We start from the raw sequence: 19992 nt of genomic DNA on the forward strand, positions 1-19992 counted from the left end.
ACCGTAGCCTGGCCATTCATGAAACTGGTTTTCAAAGCTTCTCTGATGCGCAGCGCGCCCTGCTCTGCTCTTCTAACCGCCCTGGTGTTGGGCTGCGCGTAATCAGCGGGCAGGTGATTTGCCTCAACCTCTCACCCTGCCATAAACGTCTCCCCCTTACTCTCACAGATATTGTGGAGCACACAGCAAGCAGTAATAACGATGGGAATATTGGTTTCGCTGAGGTCTAGCCAAGTCATTAAACTGCACCGGCATGCTTTTAAATGTCCAAATGCACATTCTACCACCGTTATGCACTTGCTCAGCCTATAGTTGAACAGCTCCTGACTACTGTCCAGGGTGCCTGTGTATGGCTTCATGAGCCATGGCATTAAGGGGTAGGGTGGGTCCCCAAGGATAACTATAGGCATTTCAACATCCCCAACGGTTATTTTCTGGTCTGGAATGTAACACCCTTGTTGCAGCCATTCAGATAGACCAGAGTTCCTGAAGATGTGAGCGTCATGCACCTTTCCCGGCCATCCCACGTTGATGTTGGTGAAATGTCCCTTGTGATCCACCAGTGCTTGCAGCACCATTGAAAAGTACCCCTTTCGGTTTATGTACTGGCTGCCTTGGTGCTCCGGTCCCACGATAGGGATATGCGTTCCGTCTATTGCCCCACCACAGTTAGGGAATCGCATTGCAGCAAAGCCGTCCACTATGACCTGCACATTTCTCAGAGTCACTACCCTTGATATCAGCAGCTCTTTTATTGCGTTGGCTATTTGGATCACAGCAGCCCCCACAGTAGATTTACCCACTCCAAATTGATTCCCGACTGACTGGTAGCTGTCTGGCACTGCAAGCTTCAACAGGGCTATCACCATTCTCTTCTCAACTGTGAGGGCTGCTCTCATCTTGGTATTCTTGCGCTTCAGGGCAGGGGAAAGCAAATCACAAAGTTCCATGAAAGTGCCCTTATGCATGCAAAAGTTTTGCAGCCACTGGGAATCATCCCAGACCTGCAACACTATGCGGTCCCACCAGTCTGTGCTTGTTTCCCGGGCCCAGAATCAGCATTCCATGGCATGAACCTGCCCCATTACCACCATGATGTCCAAATTGCCAGGGCCGTGCTTTGAGAGAAGTCAGTGTCCATGTCCTCATCACTCTCGTCACCGCACTGCCGTCGCCTCCTCATCTGTTTTTGCAGGTTCTGGTTCTGCATATGCTGCAGGATAATGCGTGAGGTGTTTACAGTGGTGATAACTGCTGCGGTGATCTGAGCGGGCTCGATGCTTGCCGTGGTATGGCATCTGCAGGAGAGCAGAGTGGCAGCGGAAGCGTGATGATGGTTTGCAGCCCTATTGTACCGTCTGCTGCCAGAGCAGGAGAGCAGCGTGGCAGTGGAAGCATGACAATGTTTGCAGCCCTACTGCACCATCTGCTGCCAGCAGTACCCAGGACACAACAGCGGCGGCTGAGCTGAGCAGGCTGCACACTTGCTGTGGTATGGCGTCTGCGTGGAAAAAAGGCACGAAACGATTGTCTGCCATTGCTTTCACGGAGGGAGGGGCGACTGACGTGTACCCAAAACAACCCAAGATAATGCTTTTGCCCCATCAGGCAGTGGGAGCTCAACCCAGAATTCCAATGGGTGGTGGAGACTGCGGGAACTGTGGGATAGTTACCCACAGTGCAATGCTCCGAAAGTCGACTCTAGCCTCGGTACTGTGGAAAAAATCCGCTGACTTAATGCGCCTAGTGGGGACACACACAATCGACTGTATAAAATCGCTTCCTAAAAAATCGACTTCTATAAATTCGACATTATTTCATAGTGTAGACACAGTCTGCAGACCTCCACTGACCACAGGTTGAAAACTACTGCTCTAAGGAACTATATTTTATTGTCTTCCTCTGACCTTTAATTAATACATATTTAGAAATCTATATCTAAATGCACTCACTGGGGTAGAGGTTCATTCCTATTGTGTGGAAGGGTGTGTCTGTTTCTGGGGATTACTGGTACACTGTAGCTATAGGGGGCAAAGGAGTCAGCCAATGCATAGGCAAGTGTCAGATTGTTCGTGTCACCTCTGCAAGGCTCTCCAGTCCTTCCAAATCAAGCTGCTTGTTTTCTTGGCACAAGTGGTCCATTCATAGCTTAGTTCAGGAAATGTGTAATAGCCATTACAGTGTGGCTTGTAAAATGCAATTAAACTTAAATGACGGGAAAGGAAAATGTACTCGAATTATTCACTTTCCTTGAAAAGATCAGTTGCTGTATGCAGCTTTGTGTGAAGAGTTCACCTAATGTGTGCATATTTGCACCAGCTTTAGGGAAACTTGCTAGGGCTTGTCCTAGTTGTAGGAAGGAGGAAAAAGTAGATTACAGTACAAGTTTACAGTACAAGTTTAGAAACAATTTTAGCAAAGGTGACTATAGTATGGTGGGTTTGAGAAGTCTTTTTAAATATGGTAAAATTTTAGCATATAGAAAAAATATTGATATCTTTTCCAATAAAATGAACAATGCTGCTGGAAATCAACACAAACACAATATCAAAAGTTTCTATAGTACGTGACAATGCAACTTGGTATCTCTAAAAGTGCATGATTCTGGGGGAATTTATAAATAAATAGGGTACATTTTCAAACAGTTCAAGGTCAGACTTTGACTACATGAAATACCATATCTTGTAGGAGATCTTGCCTTTAAAAAGCAGCATGTCTCCAGGTTAACTTTTAAAAAAAAAGTAAGTTACAGAAGACAACATGAACATTAGAGTGAACATATAAACTGAAGTCTTTTTTCTTTCCATATCTAATTAGCTCATAACCACTGAAGATTTCTGTCTATCTCTCCAGTTATGATCTACATAATGGAAAAAGGAAGTCTTAAAAGTTGTAAAATATGTACATTAGCATAGCAGTCCTGAGACTGAGCCCTGAGTTTTCAGGAATCCTGGTCAAAGCCAGTTCCCCTTTAAATACTTTGAACTTTAAAACTCTTATTTGTCATGTAAATACGTATTTTCACGTGATAGTTCTACGAATTAAATTTTTAAAGCCTTCTACCTCATTCATAATTTCCTTTGAAACTGGAAAGTTTTTCTTTCTTTGAAAAATCATGGATTCACTTTTTTTTCACCCCAAATAAAAACAGCCTGATGAGGTATTATGAGTGAATATGAAAGATCTTTTTGAATGTCTTCTTGAAGTTCTCGTTACAGAGGGGATAGATGAATGGATTTAAAGTGGAGTTCACATAACCAAGCCAAATAGTGAACATATGGAAACTGTAGTTGCAACAGCTTTGACAATAGGCTATTACCATAAACAGCACAAAATAGGGAATCCAGCACAGCATAAAAGCTGCCATTATGAAACCCAGCTGCTTGGCTGCTTTCCTCTCCCTGTTCACATGCACCCCTTGCATGGACTGGGTGCGCAGTCTCCGCCAGGTGCTCTTCAGGTAACTGAGGCCTGCAGCGTCTTTGTTAGTCTTTTCCTCAGCACTAGAAGTTGCTGGGATCGGGGTGAGATCAGAGTCATTTTTACAGGAGGCCCCCTCAATGAAAGTGTGCTCATCTGACGTGTCACTCTGTGTCAGTTCTGGAGCCTGTGAGCAAGGCCCCTTCTTGACAGGCACATACTTCATTCCCACTTTATCTGGCCCTGGCTGAATCTGGGTAATGGCAAGGGGAAAACAACTCAGTTTTACAACCTTGCTGTCATCTTCTGTAATGAAAGCCTTTGGGGGTTTGTCAAAGCTGCTGACTTCAAGCTTTGCCTCCATACTTTTGGACTGAGGGAAGTAGAGATTTACATTGCAGCAAGGATCTACAGAGCTTCCTTTCAAAAGACTCGTGTTTATATCTTTATTTGGCTTTTTGTGGCCAATGTTTTGCTTTTCCTGCACCTTATCACGATGTATACATTTGCTTTCTGAGAAAGACCGAAACGATCCATTGATGAGCTCTCGGTGCTGATAGTGTTTCCGGACAGCCCTGTATATTTTTGCATAGAACCATAACATCAGTAAAGATGGGACATAGAAGTTGACAATGGCCGTCAACACTTTAAACCAGGTGACTTTGGAGAACTCTGTTTCACAGGTCTTTTCTTCCACTTGCCATTTCCCTCCATTGGCAAAAGCATGCCAGCCTAGAATTGGGATGATCCACAAAAGAGAAATCAGCCAAGCTCCAGAAATCATTACCAAAGCTCTGCTTTTGGTCCGGTACTTGAGATACTTGAGTGGCTGCTGAACTGAACGGTAACGATCTATGCACAATATAAAAAGGTTGAAGATGGAGGCTGTGGAGGCTACATAATCCATTGAGAGCCAGAACTGACAGGCTGGTCTGCCCAGTACCCATTCGTGATTCAGTAGGTACATAATGTTCAGCGGCATAACAGCTACACCAACTATAAGGTCTGCGACTGATAGGCTGACAATGTAAAGGTTCCCAACTGTATGCAGCTTTCTTTCTCTTTTCACTGCATACAGGACCAAAATATTCATGATGACTGTGATCAGTGAGATGCTACCCAGGGCCAGACCTAGAGGGATTGGGTGAGCCACTGTTGAGTTCTTTGTTTCACACATCTTTTGCTCAAGGTCACAGAGCAGAAATCGGGGAGATGTCAGGATCCTGGTATTTCACTCTTGTTCACAAGCCTGGTTGAGTTTATGATGTGTTGCTTTCTGGTTCTTTTGGTGACTCTGTAAGAGAAAAAAATAGCATCATAGAAATGTGTAATAATATAAGGGACTTAAGAGGACATCTAGTCCGTCTCCTTGCCCCTCTCCCCTGCTGACGTAGGACCAACTAAATCTAGATCATTCCTGACAGGTGTTTATCTAACCTGCTCTTCAAAACCTCCAATGACAGGGATTCCATAACTTCCCTTGGTTCAGTAATTGCAATAAAATAAAAAGAATACTGCACACTTTAGCATAATATCTTCCCTTTGACAGGGCTTTTCAAACATTAATCAATTTTAACTAAGGCTTGGAAAGGTCAAGTGAGTTGTATGAGAAATATACATGGCCTTAATGATGTTGACAACTTTAGTTGGGATTCTATAGGTCTGAAGAATATTCCACAATATATGTCTGTGCAGGCTGTCAGATAACTTTGAAAATCAGTGAAACTGATGATAGCGGGGAGGTGAGGGGGAAGCTGCCATTCTATACATCCTTTGATGATTATCTTTAGTGAAAATATCTGATCTACACAGGATCTCTTGGGCCTGAATCCAGCTAGTTCTTCTCTAATCTTTACATCCACTGCCTCTTTCATCTTGTGTACTATCATGCTGCAGAAGACTTTCCCTACAACAGAGAGGAGTATAACTCCTCTCTAGTTACAGTCAGTGAGATCACCCTTTTTGGGCATTCTGACAATGATTCCATGTTTCCACTGGTCAGGAAAGGTCTGTTTTCTCAGACTTCATTCAACAGTTCTGTCAGTTTTGTTAGGGCAGTTATAGCAACTGCTTCTAGCATTTATGCTGTGATTTGATCATCTCCTGCTGTTTTGTTTTTCAGCTTCTTGATTACAGCTTGTATTAGTGATCAGCATCACTACATCACTAAGGCCATGTATAGAAATGCAAAGTGCTCTGTAAGGGTGAATAATCAGACAGAGGAGTTCAAAGTGGGTACTTGTGTGAAATAGGGCTCCATTCTAGCTCTGGTGCTGTTTGGCATTACCATAGATTGGTTAATGAAGAAGTGTATTAGCAACACACACACTGGTATAACATGGGTAGATGGAAAATGCCTTGAAGATCTAGACTCTGCTGATGATATTGCGCTATTGAGAAACACCCTGAAAAACTACAATCGAAGACAGATAATCTGGCAACAGCAGGCCAAGCTGGGCTCAGAATCAGTTATGCTGAAACAAGTATCCTCAAAACCCAGATGTCAAGTAGCAACATTACATTAGAAGGCTAAAACATCAAGAAAGTAGAATATTTTATCTACTTGGGCAGCACCTTGTTAGCCAATGGAGACCTCATAGGAAGTGACATCAAGAATAGGAAAGGCATCCACAGCATTCACTAAACCCAACAACATATGGAAATCAAAGATATACAGCACAAGAACAGAGTTATCTCAATTATTTACTATCAGGTTCCTCATAACTCTGATCCTGACATCTGGGGAAGAAACTTTCAGTCCATCCAGATTTCCAATTATATATATTTTACTTAATTAACTGATTGAAAAGAAAGTAAAATAAGCTGCCTATAAATAACAAAATGAAAGTGGATGGGTGTCAGATCATCCATTAATCTAATTATTGGGCTGATCTGTGTCAAATAAACCAGTAATTCTTCATAAGCTTTATCTGGTAATTTGGGAGGGCAGTAGTCTTATTTAACTATCAGCCCCAAAATAATAAGGCATTACCAATCCTAAGAGTGAAGCCACGGATGAGACGGCAGCTGAGGCCATTTAAGGCATCCAGTCAAAATTATAGGTGGTTACATAATAGATAATCTCTTCCTCCTCAACACAGTGTTACATGAAAGGTTCCAAGTCGAGATGACACAACTTACTACATTTTAAAATTCAAATTAAAAATTCTGGTGAAAACAAGATTTCTCAAGATTAATAAACAAATCCCAACCCATAAAATATTCATGTGTGATCTTATATGGGCTTTGGCAGAACTGAATTTTGTACAAAGATTTGATGGATAGTATAAATGTTTATTTTTAAGCATTTTTTATTTTTACCAATTTAAATTTTCACAGTTGTGGAAAATTCGGGGGTGTCAGACAATAGGGATGGTCAGACAATAATTCTCTGACAGTAGATGCTGGGATTCAAAAGTTAAAGTTTTAACTGTTAAAATACAAATCCTCAACATTACTTGTCAAAATATACAAAGTAAATATCTGTAAATCAAATTCTAATTAGTGCTCGACCAGCATTTTTGCTTACTTTGCCTATCTGAAATTTTAGTTATCATTCATGGAAATATTTTTTTCATCAGTTTGTGTATGGTGAAATCTGTTTACTGATATTTACCGATTAAAACTCTAATCCTTTCAAACTAGTGTTATAGAAAGTGAGATTATTTAACCTAGGGTTGTTTTAGGTGTTTGAAAAGCTATCCTACAGGAACTGTTCTCAAATAATTTCCCTTGGTCTAACCACAGACACTCCTGCATGCACACATACCAGATGCCTGTTGGAGTTAAAAAAACCAACAACAGTGCAAGAATGAGGTAGAGGTGTCCCTCTGCTAATAAAAACTGAAAAAAGAAGACAAACCCTAAAAGCTTGTTATATCCATTTAGCTTAACTCAGTAAGAAACTGATTTAAGCTATTTGGATATAAGCCAGGTTTAAATGAATCCAAGAGTATTCCATAGCAAGATTTTCCACCAATTTAACTAAATCAGTTTTTAAAAACTCTTTTAGTTCAATCAGTTCAAACTTGTGCGTAGACAAGACCTGAGCAGCTGAGGGGAGGCAGCACTGGATACACACTATAACTTGCTCTCAGTGTCTGAGAAACTGCTTGTTATGATTTGTCTTGAATAGGGAATTATTCTTATTTGTCTAGTACTTTTGGCACAGAATCTTAGTTAAATTCAATGAATCTTCTTCCTTAGAGCTGAATTAGGCATTTTAGTGCTCTGGGTGAGAAAGCATATTTGTGCCCCCTACTGTTTTTTTTAATTATATGAGTTAGGATATTATAGAGTAATGATAATGCATTTATTTTTGCGTATTGTACAGTACGTAGACAAAGAAGCTACTGTATAATTCTTTTAGGTGTTACATTAATTTTCACATAATCCTTTAGCACCTCCTATAATACCTTCATATATAACCCTTAAGTAAACTCATTGATAGGCACTGGAAAAAAAAACATAGACTGAAAATAATTGTAACATAAATATGGATACTACAATGGCTGAATAGCATGAAACATTCAGAAAGACAAAATTGCATTTCTGTTTTATAAAAATATGATACAGGTGGTTTTCCATCACCTCACAGTGAGCCTGTGACTAGAATAAGCAGCCACCTCTCTCAATGCCACATCCGAGAATAAAAGGGACCCAAGAGTAAACAAAGAACGAATTTACCACGGAGGTGGATTATCTAGCAACTGAATTACCAACATAGTATCTGACTCTTTATAAGCAGAAGCCACCGTCTCTCTGGCCTTTATATAGGGGAGACAGCCATTTTTTGGTGGGGGGAGGTTGTAAGATTTCTGTTTTTTACCTTTTGCATTGTGATTTTATTTTTCTAAGAGGAGTATTGATTATTGTTTGCTTCCTGATACAATATTATGGTTGACTTATACCTGATCATTTCTCCTGCTGAATCCTGCCAAGCAAATTGTGATTATGCCCCTTTAAAGGTGAAGGATTATAGTAGTATAGCTTATTTGTATAAGGCCAGTGTGGGAAGTATCATTCGGTTGGGGAAGCTATGTTGTGACAGCTGATAAGAAGCCTAAGTGTGGAGACAGAAGAAAGTATATGGCTGTGGTGATTGTGAAATCAGATTATGCTGTGTTTCAGTGTGTGACAATGCCAATGCCATGGTTATAGTGGCTAGATCAGGGGTAGGCAACCTATGGCACGTGTGCCGAAGGCGGCACACAAGCTGATTTTCAGTGGCACTCACACTGCCCGGGTCCTGGCTACCGGTCCGGGGGGGCTCTGCATTTTAATTTAATTTTAAATAAAGCTTCTTAAACATTTTAAAAACCTTATTTACTTTACATACAACAATAGTTGAGTTATATATTATAGACTTATAGAAAGAGACCTTCTAAAAATGTTAAAATGTATTACTGACACACAAAAACTTAAATTAGAGTGAATAAATGAAGACTCGGCACACCACTTCTGAAAGGTTGCCGACCCCTGGGCTAGATGGACATAACACTGAGGTGATAGCCCTGGTCTCATAGAGAAGTGTGTCAGGAAACGACTGGCTGGGCCACAGCCCAGAATGCTACAAACACAGGTCACAGTGGATACATTTCTTCGCTAGTGCATAGCTCACCAGCAGCTCCACTCTAGATCTGTACCCAAGGCAGATTTCCCTATTGGTCTCTTCCCCCGTACACTAAATGGCTGTGTTTTATCTGTCTTGACACAACTGAAAAAGAAAGGTCAAGGTGCGTTCAGCATCCTGGGCCAGTCTGCCCTGAAGGTGTCAATTCCCTGATGTGTGAATGCGTCAGTTAATGGAGCATTATACCAGTGGATCAGAGGGAGGCTCCTTATTCTGGTCTCTGTAATAACAATTGAATCAGGCTAGAGCAGCAACAAGTAAGGGCAGGTCACAGTAACAGAAACACACAGCTGAAGGAGGGAGCAGGGTGTGTGTGTTGACTAAAGGCATGTTTTATTTGTGCAATGTTTACTTTCTGTTTCTAGGGTTGCTTTCCCTAACTGTAAATCACAAGCAGCCCCTTCAGTTTTCTTGCCTGAGCATAGAAGCCCCTCTGCCCCCTCACCCTATTTTTGCAAACAGTGCAGGTGGCTCATCCTGTTAGTCTTTGCCCTCTGCTACCATCTGGCAGAGCCTCACCCCTGAGCTGAACCTGGCTCCTGCCCTCCCCCCCAATTTTGCTCCTCGGCCCCTCTCCTGTCCCTGCTTCCAGCTATTTGATACCCTGCCCCGTCCACTTGGTCAGTTTCCACCCCCTGCTCAGACCCTTCCCATCCCCACCCCCATTTGTCCCCAATGGGCATGCTCAGTAGAAGCTAAGCAGCACTCAGAACCCTGCCTGCCGCCCTGCCAGGGTTCTAATCCTGGGGAGCCTGCTCCGGCTGGGGTCACTGGGCCCGATTCTGTAGGCTGCCCCATTTTTGCATCCCCGGCAGCTCTGTGCCCTGGGTGGCTGCTCTACTCACCCCTTCCTAGTTAAGGCCCTGGTCTTTCTGCTCAACAATAATCGTCTCTTCTCTACCTCAGCATTAAGATTCTGCAGGAGGCCCTGGTGAGCTGCAGCTATCTGCATGCCATCTATTTGAGCATCTTCTAAACTTTCAATAACCCAGGAGACTAGATTAAAGTGTACACAATGAAATGGGAGCTGGCAGACACTGACTGGCACAGCTGAGATTTTAATTTTTAGTCTGCTAAGCAGGCACAAACACAGAAACCACTGACATAAACGTCTCTGGCTGCTGACAGACAGATATCTGGTTTCTGAAACCCCCCTATATTATGCAATTAATTTATTGATTTGTATAGAGAATAACAAAACATTTCCCCCCATATTGGGTGGAGGCTGGGCTAGCTGTCTGAGTACATAGCCAGCGCCAGAAGGGTTTGTACTCCGGTAGCTGGCCTGAGCCACTGCCCATGGTGCCCCCAGCTACACTGCTATTCGTAGCAGGCTAGCTTGAGTGGAGCTAGTGCTGGCACATCTACCACACTTCCCAGCTCAAATGTAGACATAACTATAGTTACTATTTTAAAATACAAACTCTGAACATATGTTCCAATTCAGGAGGGTACTTAAACTAATTTTAAGCATATGAGTAAAACATAGGCAGATACTTAAGTAACCTCCTGAATCAGGGCCATGTTTATTGCTAGCACTGCCCTGCCACATGTCAGTGAATGCATAATGTGTTTCCTTAAAGAATTAATTGTGAACAATGTTTTAAATGAAACTATCTATATACATTTTCTGTTAGTGAGAGTCAATAGAAAGCTCTTTGAGCATAAGCAGGCAGATGTATTGTACACACAACCCCTATCAGATTGTTCTCTATATATGTGTGTGCTTTAGCTTCATTGGGAAAACAAAACAACCAGCTTGTTGAAGTAGAGGTGGTTTATAGGTGAAAATTAAGAGAAACAGATTTTGTTATTATTGTTACAAATACAAAAATAAGTAGGACAGTGGATTTTGAACACCTAAGATTACCAGAACTAATCCTTTTAAGACATGACATAAGACTACAAAGCACTAGGTGAATAGTAAAGTATCTAGTGTCTAATGACGTGGACAGAAATAACACAAGGGAATAAATCATTGTGGTCACTACAGTTAGCAAGGAGAGCTGATTGTGGAATTTGTCACAGAGGAGGGCCTTAGGGCTAATTTTTCCCAAGGAGGTAAATTTATTTGTGCCTGGAAAATGCATGCAAACTTGGACCAAGACGGTCATGCATTTGGACACACCAAACACATCTGCACATCTGGTTACACAGATCTGTGTATGGACCACTGATCTAGATCAGGGGTTCTCAACCAGGGGTACAAAGAGGTCTTCCAAGGGGCACATCAACTCATCTAGATATTTGCCTAGTTTTACAACAAGCTACATGAAAAGCACTAGCAAAGTCAGTTGAAACTACAATATCATACAGACAACTTGTTTATACTGTTATATATACTATATACTGAAATGTAAGTAAAATATTTATGTTCCAGTTGATTTATTTTATAATTATATGGTAAAAATGAGAAAGTAAGCAATTGTTCAGGACTAGTGTGCTGTGACACTTTTGTATGTTTATTTCTGATTTTGTAAGCAAGTAGTTTTTAAGTGAGGTAAAACTTGAGGGTAGGCAAGACAAATCAGACTCCTGAAAGGGGTACGGTAGTCTGGGAAGGTTGAGAGCCATTGATCTAGATGCACAACAGTGAGTTTTTCTTCATGTGTAACAGGTGCAATGGCATTTGGCAAGTGAAGCTGATCTACCCACCTCAGCGAATCTGGCTCAAATGGGAAGAGCAGCAGAAACAGAATCTCAGGAAGAAAAACATGCTTAATTTTTAATGTTATTCAATATGAAGGTCATATTCTGACCTGACACTCATTTATGCACACAGTTTTGCATGAACTATCAGAAGTGAGTGATAGACTCTGCATGCACAGACAACAGTTATGCACAATATATGCAGCAACACCTTTTGCATGTACAAACAATTACATGTGCGGACTCTCGAACATAAAGGCAGAGGTTGTATATTGCAAGTTTGGCCCTTATAAACATAAATAATAATACCTAGCTCTTACACATTGCTTACATTTCTTCCATTTTTATTAGGGTGTAACAAACACAATGCCACAAAAGTTGTTAAAGGAGAAATGGTAGAAAGAAAAAGAGGGAGAATGGGACAGGAGGTGGAGTAGTTCTCTTTATAGGCTGATATAGGGCCTAGTAATATTTTAAGCTTCTGAAAGTCGGGTCAGAAGACCAACAATCTGCTCCAAAGATTTATAAAAAACAAATCTTACCTGTGACGGTGACCTGCCACTACCCTGAATTCTGGATAAGTTTAACAGGAAGTGTCTGTTTAGCTCATAAAAGCAACAGTGAAGGACATTAAACATCCGTGTGTGCATATGTAGGTCTATGGTGTTTGCATAAATCAAATAACAAGTCATGTATTGGATTTCTGATCCCAATTATTCTGGAAGTAGAGACAACAGATACTGCCCCATGCTAACTCCGTCTTTTTCACATTTCAGTAGCCAGTGCTGGAGTTGGAATCTCCAAACCCCTCTTCACAAGAAGTCAAGTTCCTCATTCCATCCTCATTTGCACTCTTATGAACCAGTATTAACGCTGGTGTTATAAAACAAACAACAGGTGTTGCTGCTGCGACTAGGGAGAGCAAGTGTGCAAACAATGGAATACCTGCCCAAGAGAAAATCAGATTCAGGGTAGTCTGCAAGTTTCTGCCATGTGTGTTTTCTCCACATCATCCCTTCAGTTGGGTAGGAATGCCCAGAAGAAGCACAGAATTCAGAACTAGCTCAGTGTGGGGGAGGAATAGCTCAGTGGTTTGAGCATTAGCCTGCTTAAATCCAGGGCTGTGCGTTCAGTCCGTGAGGGGGCCACTTAGGGATCTGGGGCAAAAATCAGTACTTGATCCTACTAGTGAAGGCAGGGGGCTGGACTCAATGACCTTTCAGGGTCCCTTCCAGTTCTATGAGATAGGTATATCTTCATATATTATTAACATATGCTTACAAACCAGACTGCCACTGGCTTCCCTACCACACCTATGTACTGCTCTCCTTCCATAGGGACTAGGGGAATAGAGTGTGATTGATAACTGAGAGGGGGAGTTAATGCTTCAGGGATCCTCCAATGAAATTAGTGATAAAAACTGTAAAATGAAAAGATGATTCCAGCTGAATCCCACATTTAGAGCAGCAGCAGCAGCGAGGCGTCTGACCTGAGTAGTTACTGCTAGGGCCGGCTCCAGCATTTCTGCTGCCCCAAGCCAAAAAAAAAAAGTCGCGATCGTGATCCTGTGTCCCATCCACTAGACCATTGTTCTCATCACAATGGCAAGGTACCCGAGACACTCAATTTAATTGAATTGCAAACTAAAGAGTGACTTCAGTCCTTAATCCTTATAGTGCAGCCTGAGCAGCCTTAATTTGTCCTTGACCTTTTTGATGTTTATTGTAATAAACACATGTGTAGACTAGAGTGCATAAAAAGCACTTTGCACAACTCATTTCTCAACACTTGCTACTGGTAGAAGTGCTATGCCTGGGAATAAGTGTTTATAGTATCAGGCTCTGAAGTTGGACCCCAAATTGTGTACCCCAGTTTTTAGGCATATAAATGTCAAGGCTGGGTTAGGAGCACTTCAGAAATTTGGGCCAAATGTTGCATCTTTGCTCTTGAGCAAATAAATTCAACCCCTGTTCCATGAAATTGGTTGTTCTGTGGCTCTTGTATATACTGTTTGTACAACTTTGAGTTTGTATGCATACAGACGGCATTTCTGGAGCATGTTAATGAGGAAACAAGCCAAGACAATAGTTAACTAGCAGAGTTTCTCTGTACTGTCTCCTTCCATGTGACTATGACATTCCCAGCACATACTTCCACCTAATTGTCCTTTGATAAAGCAGAATAAGCTCTTTCAAACAGTTCAAAAGCTGTAGCCAGAGACTGAATGACTTACAACTTGATAAAGAACAAATACTGAATCTTTTTGCTGCAGTTCCCTGGCAGCAGCCATCCCTGCCTTCTCCACTATGGAATTCAACACCCCAAAGAGACTGCAGTTAAAGGGTTGAGATCTTCAGGATCATCTCACCCACACACTACTTGAAGAGCTCAAGAAGTTCAGCACTGTGACATGATGGTTTTACATTAGAAGCCAGATGGTGATGGCTCTTGCTCAGCTGTGTGGGGAGGAGAGGCCTTTTGCTTTCCCTGCATTCCTTTCGTAGCTGAACAATGGCTTTTCATAGCGGAAGCCCCTGAACTGCGTGCTCTCTGGAGAGAACAGACACCATTCATTCCTGCTCCCCTTTCAGGAAATAAGTTTCTAAAAAGGGATGGGGAAGAGGAAGAGTCATGTGATCTCCTCTCACTTTGCACTGGCCTGCAAGGAGAGCAGTAAGCTTCATCCGAATGAATGGTGCTGATTGTGCACACGGAATAGCCCTGGAAGATGTTGTACACGGTGTTCCTCCTGAGGCAGTGCAGCTCCACACTGCCCTTTACATATGGCTTTAGTTCCCTCTAATTTTGTCCTCTGAAATAAAGTTGTATCACAACACATCAGTGCAATTCTATGTCATGAATGGCACAACATACTGAAACTCAACTTCGTCCCTGGAAAATACATGGAAAATCAGTAGCCCTACATCATACTGTAATATCAAATGCAAATCACCCCCCATGCCCTAAGCAATGATACCAACCCTTAACAGTATGTCTGTAATACTGAACCAGTCTGCTTTAATATTTACCATTATTTATGCGCCCACAATAGCAGACAGGTGCAACTTTATGATTTGTATTATCTTAGCGTCTAGAGGTACTACTCATAGAACAGAATTTAATGAAAACAAACAGTCCAACATCTTGGCCAGCTCTTTGGAATTCCTAAGTCCCCACCTTGTTTTAAAATGCCTGGATTCATTTTTACTGTCTACGTAAAGCTTCCTTTACAAATGAAAATGAGCAAATGCAGCTTGTTTGTTATTGTTCCAGGATGGAATGTTCTCCTTGCCTGGCCCCTTAGCAGGTGTTGATCCTAGTGGGGGATGCTCAGCAAGTCACCGCTGACTTACTGCTGTAGGTGCAGCTCATTAAGCTCCATCCTGGATAGAAGCAGTGTGGGGGTAGATCTCTAGAAACAGGAAGTGTGTGTTGAATAGTCCTCAGGGAAGAGCTTAGAGAAGCTAGAGCTGCAAAGAAGGGCTGGGCTGGAATTTTGAGTCTTTACATTAATCAAGCAAAACCCCAGGATGAGGCTAAGTTTTCACTATAAATTACATGTGTAGTTTGGCTTTGGCTGAGAAAGCCACTTGCTCCTAGTGACCTTCTGTTCTTCATGAAGCCATTAACACAGCAGATGATTAGCTTCTCTCTCACACACAGACTTGTTTCTCATCTCCAAAAATCAGTGAAATTACATTCTGCACACACTTGCTTTCAGGGTATGGTTCTCACAGAGGCTTGAGAAATGAGTGCTTTTAAAGTACAATCATTTGTAATTTACTTAGTCTTATTTTTCATTGATTCTTCATCATGCTGCAGGACCTCCACTGGTCGACAACCAGAGTTTAGTATCGTTTTACATGGCAAATGCATAGATTATAGGGCCAGAAGGGTCCCCTGTGATCATCTAGTCTGACTTCTTGCGTATCATAACGTAGGCCATAGAACTTTCCTGAATTAATTCCAGTTTGAACTACAACATATCTTTCTAGAAACACTACAATCCTGACTGAAAAATTCCAGTGATGGAGAATTCACCATAACCCTTGGCAAATTGGTCTAATGATTAATTATCCTCACTTAAAATCGTGTTCCTTATTTCAAGTCTAAATTTGTCTTTTTCAACTTCCAGCCATTGGATCTTGTCATACCTGTGTCTGCTAGATTGAAGGGCCCTCTTATCAAAATTTTGTTCTCTATGTAGGCACTTAAAGACTATGATCAAGTCAGCCTTTAACCTTCTCTTTGTTAAGCTAAATACATTAAGCTCCTTGGGTCTTTCATTATAAGACATGTTTTCAATTATTTAATCATTCTCATGGCTCTTCTCTGAGCCCTCTCTAATTTGTCAACACCCTTTAATTGTTGAAACCAGAACTGGACACAGAATTCCAGTAACAGTCTCACTAGTGCCTAATACAGGGGTAATATAACTTCTCTACTCCCACTCGATCTTGTCCTGTTTACACATCCAATGACTGCATACATTTGGCCATTGCATTGCACTGGGAGCCCATGTTCAGCTAATGATCCACCATGATCACTGTAGTCAGCCAGCTCTCAGTCTGGGTTTGGCCATCATATATGTATATCTCTTGCCCTGGGTTCCCTCCAGAACCACCTCTCCTGGGCAAGATCACTGTTTCCTGCAGGAGTCAGGCTCAGTCTTGGGGTCTTTTCTGAGTCTAATTATCTCCAGTCCCTGGTGCTGCTCCTCAGGTCTCTGACAGAGAGCAGACATCTAGAGCCCCTGTCTTCCCTAAACAAAGGATGGTGGGGGAGGGAAGGCTAGTCACCGCCTCAGGCAGGACTCCTTCACAGTCTCTCTACTAAGCCAAACTTGCCCCTCTGCTCTGTGACCAGCTTCACCTTTTCATGCTCTGCAGATGAACCTAATTGGCACTGAGTACAGGGATGCTCATTAGGCTTGCTGTCAATGGGATGGGAGTCAGTGCTTCCCAGGATAGTGTCCACCATCCTGTAAGCATGGCCTGCATTCTTGCTTACTAGCAGAGATGAAAGTAAGCCAGTACGGGCCTGTACGGTGTACCAGTTAAAAAAAAGTGCAGCAGCATACTGGCAAGAAAGTGGAGCATTCAATACCGGCTTACTTTCACTTCCTTTGGCTGTATAACAAACAGCTTAAACTCAGAGCTAATAAAAGCTTGGAAAGGGAAAACTCACTGTCACATTTGTTGGTTGTTTCTCTCCCTCTCCTCCTCCAGCCAGGCTGCGGAAGGCGGCTATGCTCCGCGCTTCCCCCTGTCTTGCACTCAGCAGCGGCTGCAGCGGCTCCCCTCTAGCTTGCGGCGGGGAGCAGGGGTACTGGCTGAGGGAGAAGCCTGCTCAGGACGCCTGCCACCTGTATAATAACAGTTTAAACTCATGACATACTGTGCACCCAAGTTTACCGCCTGAAGCAAAAAGCCAGTAGTTTTTCTTTTTGAATTCCTCAAATTGCATTTTTGACCACACAGCAGGGAATGGTGATGGAGTATCAGTTTTCTTACCCAGCAATTCAGCATTTTCATTTGTCTCCTCTCTTTGTGGTGGCTGCGGCTCACCACATGACAAAGGTGTAAAAGTATCAGTGTTTTTTCCCTGTGGATGACTAGTTACAGCTTTTTCATTTGTTGCTGTTCTTTTTGACTGACAATCCCCCATTTCCTCACTTTTATGTTTAAACATACCTATTAGGGTCTGTTGAAAGTGTATCTTCTTAGGCGGCATTTTTTCCCCACTTACTGTCCTCCTACTGTTAATTGCGCGCCTGACAAGACTTGACCAATAAGAAGCAAGGCTGCGTGATTACCATGTGGCAGTATGGCACTCAAAAGCTAACGTTTGGAACAACTACATGAACGTCTTCCTGTAAAAACAAAATCTTCTTGTCATGCTTGACAGATCTAAATCTACTCTGATCCAGGTATGTTATAAATTTATATGTATAGTATGGATGGATCTCTCAAAAAAGATAGCTCTTCAGTGTAGGAGTCGGACCAACACCCCCCTGGGGCAGGACACCATTAAGCAACACACACATTAAGCAGAAGTTCCTGATGTATTAGCAGCAGAAACACTGTCTCCCCCATCCCCCCACCTCTCAAAAGGGCACCGGCGCACTACCAACGGGCTGCACGCCTGGAGAAATGTGCCTGGCCGCTGCAATGGGTGGCCGCTTGCTTGCACAAGGACAGTAATACATACAGTATGTATGTGTATGAGTGTATCACAAACAATGCCGCCGCAGCCTGCCGCTGACCAGCAGCGACCCTGCTGGGCTGGGTCTGCCATGGAGTAAGCAAAACCCCCAGCCAGCCAGCCAGGAGGAGGGGGGCAAGGGGCTGCGCTGCGCCATGCCCGCCAGCCTGGCCTGCCCTAGACCCTCCCTATTTCCTAGCAAGTCAGATATCAAGGATTGTTTAATCTCCCTTCCAGGCACATAAAAGGGTGCAGGGGGCACACCTATGGGTGGCTAGTAGTGGGGGAAGACAGGGGTGAAAGAAGGACAACCAGAATAGCCTTCATGAAATATACAAGATACTTAGAGAAAGTTTTGTCAAGTTTAGCCTCCACTCTGCAGAACACTGACAAAACAAAAAGGAAATCTGAGATTGCACCCCTACGTCCTAAGGACATTTCAGGTGTTTAATTCAATATATAAAGAAGGTGGAATGAAAACTATTATTTATTTCAAAGGAGGCACAATAATTTCCCTGAATATCCAGTTTTCCCCTCCAATTGCTTTGTGGTTTTGTCTATTGGGCTATTTGCTTTCCCTGTGAATCTTTAGTTGCTTTAGCAAAATTCCTTTGCCCAAAATAAACTCCAATCATCATGACACATCTTCCTACCACGTTCTCCATTTTTTTTAACAGTAACATTTCAAAGAGGATCTGCAAGGAGTTTGGGTATCACAACCATGATCCTCTGCTGGGGAGGGAATGGGATAGATTTGAACTTGAAAATGGTTTCCGATTTTGATTGTATTTTTTTGTGTATTATACTATTGGAGATCCCCTCATCCAGGGGGCAGAAAAAAACAGCCCCTGCCTTGGTCTTTCTCTCTCTCTCTCTCTCTCTCTCTCTCATACACACACACACACACACACACACACACACAAAACTGTGAGTGAAATTAACAAGGATGCCAGAAATGGCCCCTAATCCCACGGGCTGACCTGTGGAGGGAACAGCTGAGTTTAAACTGTTATTATGCAGGTGGCAGGCGTCCTGAGCAGGCTTTTCCCTCAGCCAGTCCCACTGCTCCCCACAGCAAGCTAGAGGGGAGCCGCTGCACCTGCTGCTGAGTGCAAGGCGGAGGGGTGTGTGTGTGTGTGGGGGGGAAGCATGGAGCCTAGCTGCCTTCCGCAGCCTGGCTGGAGGAGGTGGAAGGACAAGGAGAAAAATATGACAGTGAGTTTTCACTTTTTCAAGCTTATTCCAATATTAAAGTTTTATTACAGACAGTATGGGTAGTAGTAGTAGCTTTATTTTCTATACCTAAGTCATGCAATGGGAGGGATCCATGAAGTATTTAGGAGAGGTGGGTTGCTTGCGATTGGACCATACCAGTAGGAAACGTAAATTACTTTCACCTCTGCTTACTAGATGTACAACTTTACATTTGGATGTATTGAAATGCATCCTGTTTACTTGCACTCCCCTTATCAAATGACCCAGATCATTCTATATCAGTGATTTGTTCTCTTCCTTATTTACCACACTCCCAATCTTTGTGTCATTTGAAAACTATCAGTAATTATTTTTTCTTCCACACCATTGATAAAATATTAAGTAGCATAGGGCCAAGAACCAATCCCCCTAGCGGGACCTCACTAGAAACACACCAACTAAATGATTCCCCATTTATAATTACATTTTAAGACCTATCAGTTAGCCAGTTTTTAATCTATATAATGTGTGCTGTGTTGATTTTGTATCATTCTAGTTTCTTAATCAAAATGTCATGTGGTACCAAGTTAAATGTCATACAGAAGTCTAAGTATATTACATCAACACTATTACCTTTATCAACCAAACTTGTAATTCATTTAAAAAAAATCAAGTTAGCTTGCCAAGATCTTTTTTTTCCATAAACCCAGGTTGATTGGTATTAATTATATTATCCTCCTTTTCATTCTTTATTAACTGAGGCCTGTATCAGCTATTACATTATTTTGCCTGGGGTCTATGTCACACTGACAGCCCTATAATTACCTGGGTCATTCTATTTACCCTTGTTAAATATTTGTACAACATAAGCTTTCTTCCAGTACTCTGGAAAT

The 19992-nt window shown here is 42.3% G+C and overlaps 1 protein-coding gene across 3 annotated transcripts in view; it reads right to left on the bottom strand.

Moving 5' to 3' along the window:
* Positions 1 to 2413: 2413 nt before the first annotated feature.
* Positions 2414 to 19992, bottom strand: part of HRH1 (histamine receptor H1) — a 439225-nt gene continuing 421646 nt past the window's right edge. For all 3 annotated transcript variants that reach the window (XM_034776570.1, XM_034776567.1, XM_034776569.1), the window contains one exon: positions 2414 to 4714. In XM_034776570.1, the coding sequence (XP_034632461.1) occupies positions 3164 to 4597 (1434 nt within the window). In that variant the 5' untranslated portion in view covers positions 4598 to 4714 and the 3' untranslated portion in view covers positions 2414 to 3163. The remainder of the gene's footprint in view (positions 4715 to 19992) is intronic.

The sequence above is a fragment of the Trachemys scripta genome, chromosome 7 (assembly GCF_013100865.1).
Source record: "Trachemys scripta elegans isolate TJP31775 chromosome 7, CAS_Tse_1.0, whole genome shotgun sequence".
In the NCBI taxonomy this organism is placed as follows: Eukaryota; Metazoa; Chordata; order Testudines; family Emydidae; genus Trachemys; species Trachemys scripta.